This window comes from Brachypodium distachyon, chromosome 5 (genome assembly GCF_000005505.3).
Source record: "Brachypodium distachyon strain Bd21 chromosome 5, Brachypodium_distachyon_v3.0, whole genome shotgun sequence".
Taxonomy (NCBI): domain Eukaryota; kingdom Viridiplantae; phylum Streptophyta; class Magnoliopsida; order Poales; family Poaceae; genus Brachypodium; species Brachypodium distachyon.
In genome coordinates, this window is record NC_016135.3 from 4125550 (window position 1) to 4135266 (window position 9717).

Genomic DNA, 9717 nt, shown 5'->3' on the forward strand with positions numbered 1-9717 from the left:
GCTTGTAGTAAAACAGCCAGAATTAAACGGCATGGCTGGGAGAAGCCTCCGCGAGATATTGTGAAACTTAATGTGGACGCAGCTCTCGATCAGGATTCTCTTGAGGGAGCAATTGGAGCTATTCTTCGGGATGATAAAGGAGATTTTGTGGCTGCAGCAAACCAGAAAATTTCTGGGTGTCCATCTGTACCTGTTGCTGAGGCTATGGCTTTATATCTCGGCTTGGAGTTGTCCGTTACTGCTGGTTGTAACCGACTCATTGTGAATTCAGATAGTATGGAAGTCGTTGAGGTCATGAACCAGGGAGGACGAGCTGCGGGTCTTGGTGCCCGTCTTTGATGATTGTTTTTATCTTGCGACAGATTGCGTCAAGATTTCATTTGTCCACTGTCCTCGTGAAGAAAACACAGTTGCCCATGAGCTCGCTCAGCTTGCGAAATTCTCCCCACCTCTGGTTTGGTTAGAGCATCCTCCTAGTAGTATTGTACCTCTTCTTTTGAAAGATGTAACCATGATTGATAATGAATAAAGAGGTATTTACTTGGTCAAATAAAATTCACAAAATTGACAGCACGTACTTCTTCACGAAAGCATGTGGTTTGGTTATATCAGCCGGCCATATTATAGAAAAATAAAGAGTAAAATGCATCAAAGGTCCTAATTTTTTGCAAAGGTGCCAAGTTAGTCCTAAATGTTTCAAAATGCACGTTTAGATCCAGTAATATTTTAAGTGGTTCATCACGGTCCTTCTAGTGTATGTACCACTCTGACCGTATGACGTGGTTATTTGACTAATGCCACCTAGGACCGGGCCCACAGGTCAGGTAAGTACATGGATTAAAAATTTATAAAAAAACCGTAACTAAGGTTTTCCATTCGTTGTCCCTGGCAGAACACCTGGCGGGGGGTTTTCTATATGACTTTAATCCATGTACTTACCTGACGTGTGGGCCCAATTCTAGGTGACACTAGTCAGATGGCCACGTCGTACAGTCGGAGGGACGCATATACCAAAGGGACCTGTGATGAACCACTTAAGATACTATTGGAACCTAAATGTGCATTTTGATAGATTTGATACTAATTTGACACCTTCGCAAAAGAATTAGTACCTCTGATGCATTTTTCTCAAAAATAAATATCAGCCAGCCATACCTTCACGCAGAACTGTGAGTCGCGAGATAATAATTCTGGCAAGGGAGCATCCAAGCAATTTTGTCGATTTCATATGGTATATCAAAGCATCATAGATAAAGAGAGATAACGAGCATGAGTTGTGACTGACGACATGAAAAACACACCTTCTATCCAACAGGCGATATGATAAACTCAGAAATCCACAAACACATACTAATGTTTAGATTGCCGCGATTTGAAGATGTTCATCTTGTAGTACTGCAGCTCCTTGATGCTCTCTCTGATGTCGTCCCTCGCCCTGTGGTTTTTCTCCTTTCTTGGAGCTTGCTTCTTTTCTGTCAACAGTCAAATAGCAGAATGAGCAAAGTTTTGTCCTGTAGAGATTTTCGCAGGTATATTTCCTATGTATCCCAAGATAAAAACTACTCAGTGTTATGTTTGCTATACATGATGGCCCTGGACTTAGTTATCGTTTGGAATCCAGCCAAGGTCAATTTGAACAAATTTCAACTTTCAAACTCTTTTGAATAAGCCGACAGGTATAGTCACACAGAAATACATCAAAAATGGATAATTATATGACTCTATGCCTGTTTGGACATGAGATTGTTTTTCTGATTCATGTGAGCAGTAAACAGTTTCTTGTGAATTTGTGTTCCAAACAAGCATCTATAGTCTAATAACACTTGTTAACATTTTCATCTCACTAACTGATCCTTAAATTTTGCTCCAGTTTCATCATTAGTTCTCTGTCCCAGTGAATATCTTGTAACCAAAGATGTGGTTTATCACCAGAATCTCGAACTAATCTGGTCTGGACCAGAGTGATAAAACAAAAGCCATACAATTATGAAAACGAAAATTCTGCAACACTACTGTGATAATATATGGGATAATAATTTACCCTTGGGGAACCAGCGGATGCACAAAGCCGTTATGCTGCTCACATCAACTATCACATGAGGGAATATGCCTGCAAGCTGCGGCATATACTCCTAGATATAAAAACACACAAGTCAAGCCAAAAGTCTCTCAAAGTAAACTGATAATGCTACTAATCCTACTAAAGTACTCTGGAATATGTTTTCACCATAATATCTACTGTAGAGTAAATAATGTTCCCATTTTTTAACAGAACGTTAAATATTGTATTCTTATCGTGTATAGCAGGAGCATGCATAGTACTGTAATAAATATGGCAGAAACGTTCAAAACTTCAAATAGCATGAACCATTTCATTTTCAACAAATAGCTAAGGAAGGTTTTCTCTTACTAACCTTCAAAAATAGTAAATCTGTATAGATAGAATTGCCAGCTATCAACGGAGTTGCCGAACCTATATACCTCCTAACAAAGTCTAACACCTGAAAATAGCTAACACAGGAAACCTTTGTGAGGAAACGATAAAGTGGATAGAGGATCATCAAGGAAATAGAAATGGGTGTTCTCAGAAAAATAATAAGCAATAGTTAAGGAAACAACAAACTACTTGCACACAACAGTACTAACACATAACTAATAGCATCACACGCCAGTTTTGGATTGTGTCTCTGTGTGTAAGTGCTTTCCTGTGCATGATGCCCATATACAGTATGCAAGGATTGAAAAGCTAAGGCTGAATCCAAAAAATTCCAGACAAGTCTTCAATTTTAACCAACGGTGCTAGGCGCTAGTAGGCAGCACCTAGCACCGATTCACTGGCAGGAAATAAGATAGGGCGGTGAGGCAGGAAGGTCTCGCCTAGCACCACCAAGGCGGTTGCCTTTCAGAACACACATACATATTAGGATACTTCTTGCCACAGAAACCACGGCACGATGTAATTTACCAAACATACAACCAGCAGAACAGTAGAATTGGTGCAGGAATTACAGACAACAAATGCATTACTGTTCGGAATAAACAAAATAACGAGTCATGTTATAAGATTTCCTTTACCTAGAGAGGCAGGGAAGGTACACAAGAACCTATTGAGCAGGACTGTACAAGACATACATGATTGCTTGAAATATATTGATATTGATATTTATATATCAAGAGTTCAAGACAACTTAGTATAAAGATGTCAACAAGACTCTAATGTGGACAAATAACCTTATTGCCCATATTCAAACAATATATGGACCAGAAATCTTCATGGCTGCATGTATGCTTACTCCATATTTGCAAAATATACCAGCCAACAAAAAGAAAATATAGTTCTGCCTAGATGTCTTTATCAGCAATATGTGGTGGATCCGTGGATCATACGATCAAACATTTGCACTCTACACATTAGCAGTAGCTAGTAGACATTTTCTTTCTGAGATTTCTAGTAAAAAAATAATACTTCAATTATATGAGCACTGTCAGATTAGTCAGAGCTACCAAAAAGGACTAGCGTACTTGTTTCTCTGCATCATGCTCAGAAATGTCACTCTGCAGTACTTTTTCTGTCAGTCCTGTATTGGTTACAAGAGTATTATTTTCAGAAGTCCTAAATTGGTTGCATTAGCAACATATTATATTCACATGTCACTTCTGAAAAATGATAAGATATTTACCACTGGCGCCGTGGTGGATTTTACACCATTCATTCATGTCATCTAAGCATTCCTTGCTCTGTCTTATTACCAAATCAGGACCCTGCAAAAGAAAGTTGCAATAGCTAAGTTGAGTTATTTGCCTAGCTATTGCACACCAACAGATATAATTCAATACTAATATGGTTGGTGACAAAGGAATGAGAAAGCAGCAATCTGCCTTGCTAACTCAGATACACAACACTTTGTAATTGAAGCTTGTCTGTGAATAGTCATACCACAGTACAGTTATTCTGTATATGCCGCATAAACAGGGCTGGTGGGCCGAGGAGTAGATATACCCTTAATGGGGCCCATACGGGCTTCTGCGGACCTAGGTGGATACACCCCGGGTTCCCTATGGAAGTCTTGTGAAAGACTTGGAAATGATTAACACGAGTTTTACTTGGATAGATACAACCTGGTCGTACCCATAAACGTCATGGAATCCAAAATTCATAGTAGTCTAAGAAGGTATCATAACATTTTAGAAGCAACAAAACACTTGCTACTTGGTTAAAAAGCCACCTCTACTCGTTTGGTAAGTTTACCATCCGTTATAATACAAGCAATCTCCAGTATGCGATCTTTTGTGATATCCAAACCTAAACAATAGAAAACCAGCATGTCGTCCATTAGTCATTATTTTGGCATCGTGTAAAAGTTAAAATTGACGATAAGAGTTTGAACAGAATATAAACAAAATTCTATTTTGACATATCTGCATAGTACATACTCCATCCAGCCCACAAGAAATGACGTTTTGGAAATATCTTCTGTGAAACTTATAAGACATTTAGCGCACATGTAGCTTTAAATATTAAGATTGAAAGCTTAAGATCACATGTATAGCTTTGTCTCGAAAAATATTTCAGAAGAATATATTACACACGTAGTACAATAAAGTACTGGTCAAAGTTAGTCTTAAAGATTGTGCCAATGTCCAAAATGTCACTTTTTGTTAACTGGAAGGTTTATCAATTAGAGGAGAATAATAGGAGCAATTAGCGAAATGCCCACAAGGCACACTTCACACCAGAAAACAGTAGATGCAGAACAAGTTCCTTCTTCACATATGAATTATGATTACCAAGCAAATCACTAATGAGCTGTATACTGCTTAGCGTGGAGTTATATCATGTCTATAGTCCAACTATTTTGAAGGGGTTCGGACCAACTAGTTTGCACATGTGAAGCAACAGAAGTGTCCTCACAATTTGCGGAATTAATGTGAAGTAAATTAAACATTTAGAATGTCAAAAGATTAAACATTTAGTACGTAATAATCTTGCGACTCAACCAACACTGATACTAGATCTTTTGACCTTTGTGTTTCCTAATCTGTAATTTTTTGAAAATTAAATTACATTAGGTATAAAACTATGAACATATTGTGTGACAGTACCACACAAAGGAAGATACGCTCACCAGTCATTTCCAAGTCTATCCACACCAGTGGCATCTTGTATTCACTGGATGATGAAGCAAGGTTATCCCCATCATAGTTTACAATCATTTTGTGATTCTCCCTGCCACTGTCTGCAAAATATGATTTCAAAATCTCATTATAAAAGTGAACTGTAATAAAAAAGGAAAAAAAAGTCTTTTTAAATTCTCATTTCTGCCGATGATTCAAAGGATCAGAATGGAAGTTACCGATCATCTGGTACAATTATTTGGAACTTAAACTTTTTGCACACTACAAAGACCTTATTTCTCCTAAAGATATAACATAATTGGAGCCTCATGGCTAAGGTACTGAATATTCACCAAGTAAATGTTGGTGGTGAGGGTTTTAAACACCAATGGAATGCTTGATCTAGATGCACACAGAAACAAATGGCAAGAAGGACACCGATGTGGTTGTGCTATGCACTTATGCTCCCGCACAGCTTTTGCCAGATTTTGTGAAACTGATGAGCTGAAATGTTCTGTCTTGAGTTTGTTTTGAAGTAGCTAAAAAACCGTGTGGTGCCAGACAGGTAAGTATTCCATGATCCTGTTAGTCTAGAAAAATCAAAACATTACCTGATACTCAAGAGATAATACAGTAATTAATATCTTCCTCAGTAACAACTAAAATTACCTGAGTACTTAGTTAGTTGTTACACTACTAAAAAAGTACTCCATATTTATTAAAATCGGCAACCAGTTAATCACACAGTACATAGGTAATCGCTGACAGCAGTTTTCAAAATTTACCAACAAAAGTGATGCAGAATACAAGTTTTCAATACTCAAATCTAGATCCCTGCATCCACGATTGAGTATAGGCAGAATAGGAACTTATTCAACAAAGCACCACAATGGTTGCAAATACTCAACGAGCCTCGCAAGTACTAAAGTTCATCTTCTTACCACAGCCTAACTGGAGCACCCCATCATCAGATGCTGGGAGAAAACGAAAGAGGAAGTGCGCCCTTACCAAGTTCCCTGGCAGCAGCAGCTTCTAGCTTGCTGGATATTGGTTGTTCTTCAGCTTCCTCTCTATCGTCCTCGGCATCCAGGTCAAGGACAGCAAACATGTTGGCAAGATTAGTCATACTCTCCCAATTGTTCCCCGTATTCAAGATAAACCCGGGCAAAACCTTCGCCGTTCCAGCGGTGATCAACTAAACTGAAATTTCTTGACGAAATCGGGAAGAAATAGACGGAGAGAGGTGGAATTCAAAAAAGAAAATTAGGGGTTTTCTTTTTCAAGTGACGGCGGACAGTTAGCTTGGGCGGCAGCAGAGGCGGCGCGCGATAAGGGGCCTGCGACGCGAGCAGGGCGGCGGCAGCGGTTCGCGAGCAGGGCAGGCGGTGGCGGCGGAGGCCGCTGCTTGGGCGGCGGCAGAGGCGGCGCGCGACGAAGGGCCTGCAACGCGAGCAGCGCGGCGGCAGAGGCCGCTCGCGAGGAAGTGACCTGCGAGGAGGCCACTCGCGAGGAGGCGGCAGGTTGTGAGCAGGGCGACGGGCTCGCAAGGGGAGCTGGGAGCACGGCGAGGGGCTTGCGAGGAGGGGGCCGGAGGCAGCTCTTGAGGAGGCGACGGACGGCGAGCAGGGCGGCGGAGGTGGCTCGCGAGGAGGTAGCGGCGGAGGCGGCCTGCGGAGCGGCAAAGCGCGGGACGGCGCAGACTGCAGGGAGTTCCGGCGGGCCTGCAAGGCGGCGCCGGCGTCGGAGGCGAGGTCGAGGGCGGCGCTCGGAGTTTGGTTCAGGTTAACCCATCTTAACGAAACACAGAGAGTTTCTGTCCATTTTATCCGAACATGAAATCCGGTCGGCTCCCGTAAAATCTGGTCGGGAACAACCCATGGTGCTTCACTCGCCAACCAAACATACCCTAAAGCATGAAAGATGGTTCGAATTCCTGATAGTCTCTAGTCCTCGCCAACCAAACACACCCTAAAGCATGAAAGATGGTTCGAATTCCTGATAGTCTCTAGTCCCTACCGTCTCATGAGATGGATTACACATACCGTGGCCGGTGCTTCGGATCTATGAGTCTCGGCGCTGCCGCCGCCGGCGATGAAGACTTGAACGTCAACCTAATTTCTAATCTCTCAAGCATAAGGAGGCGCCGGCGCAAAATATCATTTCACCCCATTGATTCCTTGAGGCATTTGAAGCCACAACGTCACACAACTTTATTTATATATAAAAAGAATTTGTTTTTTCTTCAAAAAAATTATTTTAAGTGCCTATAAAATTATTTGGATTTAATGGTTTTTATTGGAGTTTATTTGTTTTTCTACGGTTATGGAATTGCTCAAAGTCATATCATTAATAAAAACCACCCTTCATAGGGTCGAATTCAGCTCCGTGAAAAAAAAAACCCTTCGTAGGCTCCGATTCAGCTCCGTGTCGAAACCTACCTTGTCATGGTTCGCCTCCACCCTTTCAGATTACTCGTGGGTCACAATGGGGGTGCGTAGTAGGACGCTTCATCGTCGTCATCAGAGTTGAGGTTGTCGAAAGAGATCCAAGGTGATACCGTAAGATCCCCACGGTCGGCACCGGTTGTTGCGGTATAAAATATTGGAAACTCGCAACACTATCGTATTTTTGCATGATTTCCTTGGATGTAGGAATACACTCAAGATACCGACAGATCTAACACTCAGACTTACCCAGGTTCATGCCTCCAACAATTTAGTAATAGACTAATAGTCATACATAGTCCTTCCTTGATTGTATTATACAGGAGTCGTGGAGTGCAACTGCGTTTATGATAGGGGGTGCCAGAAAGTTAGAAAACTCGATGGACTAAGGATTTGTGGCTTCAATAGCCTTTTATGGTTCTTAAATTTCTATTTCTCCTCTTAGATCTTCTATTGATTGTGTGGGATCTAGTCACCTTGGGGATCTTGGTCACCCATTTAAATGTGTGGTATGGCAATTTCTTCACCTCTCCAAGTATTATTCCATGACGCATACGTGATCAGTGCCCACTTTTTTAACTATTTTCAAACATTTTTGGTACTGATCAAGTTTAAATTTGAATTTGAATTTGATCCAATTAAGTCATTTAAGACCAAATTTTTCTTTTTACAGCACTGCTTGCTCTTTTTGCAGAAAAGATGCGAAAAGGCACCTAAATCTCCTTCTTACTACATCATGAAGAAAGGGGAGCAAAAAGGCGAAAGAGAAGAAAACATAAAGCACAGGGAGGAAGAAACTTGAAGCTGAGATCATGCTAAAAGGTGGCAAAAAGGAGGGATCTTCTTAAGCTAACAAAAGCAAGGGCTTTACTGCTTATATCAAAAGGATGATGGTAACAGCTTCTGAGAGAGAGGAGAGCATAAAAGAAGTTGCAACCACCCTGCATCGAAAACAACCAGAGGAGAGGGAGTAGGTGAGATCCAAAAAGGAGGAGAAGAAAGAAGAAGGAGAAGGGAAGATGGTCAGATCTGAAGGTTCTTGGGGAGTTCATCTACAACAAATTCGAAGAGTTTATAGGCTAGATCATCTTCATCCTTGTCTCAACTTCTTCTCTACCGCAACAAATCTCTGTAAAAGTTAAACTCTTCCTTCTCTAGTTCTTCTTCTGTTCTTGCTGTTTATGCTGCAATTGTGCAATCTCTTGCTGAAATCCTGTCTTGTGAACTTTGATCTGTCGTTGCACACTCAATATAATCGTGTGTTGCACTGCGTAGTCTGTTATTAAAGTTTCTGTCAAATTAGTACCCTTGTGTGATGCTATTTGCTTTTCATGCTAATTGTTCTGGTTGATAGAATTGATCCTGCATGTTGTGTTCTTCTCCCTGATCTGCAAATCTATCCATGTCTAAAACTTGCAGAATTGATCCTGCATGATGTGTTCTTCTCCCTGATCTGCAAATCTATACCTGTCTAAAACTTGATGTCAATCTTCTCTAGATCTTCTTCTAGCCCGAATCTGCCAACTTTGCAAAATTCTCCCGGAGACTGTCTTGCACCTTTGCCGGGACTGCAGCTTCACCTCCGACGTGCGCGGCTTCATTCAATCTTGGAGTAACACCTCTCCCAACGCCGACGCCTCCTCCCAGTCCATCAACGCCCACCGGGACCTCCAGCTTGGAGGCCTTTCCAAGAAGGCGATGCACAAGGCAAGCGAAGATCTTATCTACACTTGGTGGGGTGTTTGGAAGGAGAGAAACCGTAGAATTTTCCAAGGGAAGGCTTTGTTGGCCCTTGTGGTACCTTTCTGGTTTGGGAGGACCTTCAGAGTAGATTACGGGCGTGCTCTTCTGACGCAGGAGATTAGGCCTTCGGGTTAGCTCTTTTTGTTTCTTTTGCTCCCCCCCCCCCCCTTCTCTCTCTCTCTCTCTCTCTCACCCCTCTTGGGTTCTCTTGTACAGAATTTTCTACCTTCCTAATTGAACGACGAGATCGACCGTCTTTTTCCTCAAAAAAAAAAAGATCTTCTTCTAGTTCATCTTCCTTCCTAAAACCCTCGGATTCTCTATTCTTAGATCTGCTCTGCTATTTTTTTTCTTCAGTTAAATTCAGTGTTAGTGTCAATTTTCTTCACTTTCGTCAGAAAGTTCAGTTAAGTTG

At 41.4% G+C, this 9717-nt stretch overlaps 1 protein-coding gene across 1 annotated transcript; it reads right to left on the reverse strand.

Moving 5' to 3' along the window:
- Positions 1–1156: 1156 nt before the first annotated feature.
- On the reverse strand, positions 1157–6923 carry LOC100828865 (oligoribonuclease). The gene is made up of 8 exons (XM_003581164.4): positions 6124–6923; positions 5127–5237; positions 4227–4303; positions 3681–3762; positions 3523–3578; positions 2415–2501; positions 2042–2132; positions 1157–1472 (listed from the first exon to the last, which is right to left on the reverse strand). The coding sequence occupies exons 1-8, from the start codon at positions 6239–6241 to the stop codon at positions 1351–1353; spliced, it is 744 nt and encodes a 247-aa protein (XP_003581212.1). The 5' UTR covers positions 6242–6923; the 3' UTR covers positions 1157–1350.
- Positions 6924–9717: the final 2794 nt, after the last annotated feature.

What these genes read in the sequence shown, in the direction of transcription:
- LOC100828865 (XM_003581164.4), bottom strand. Translation starts at nt 6,241, where the DNA reads ATGACTAATCTTGCCAACATGTTTGCTGTCCTTGACCTGGATGCCGAG. An exon ending in GATAGACTTGGAAATGACTG is followed by an intron (nt 4,304 to 5,126) that starts GTGAGCGTATCT and finishes TCTATTGTTTAG; the next exon opens with GTTTGGATATCACAAAAGAT. An exon ending in CAGATTTACTATTTTTGAAG is followed by an intron (nt 2,133 to 2,414) that starts GTTAGTAAGAGA and finishes TTTTATATCTAG; the next exon opens with GAGTATATGCCGCAGCTTGC.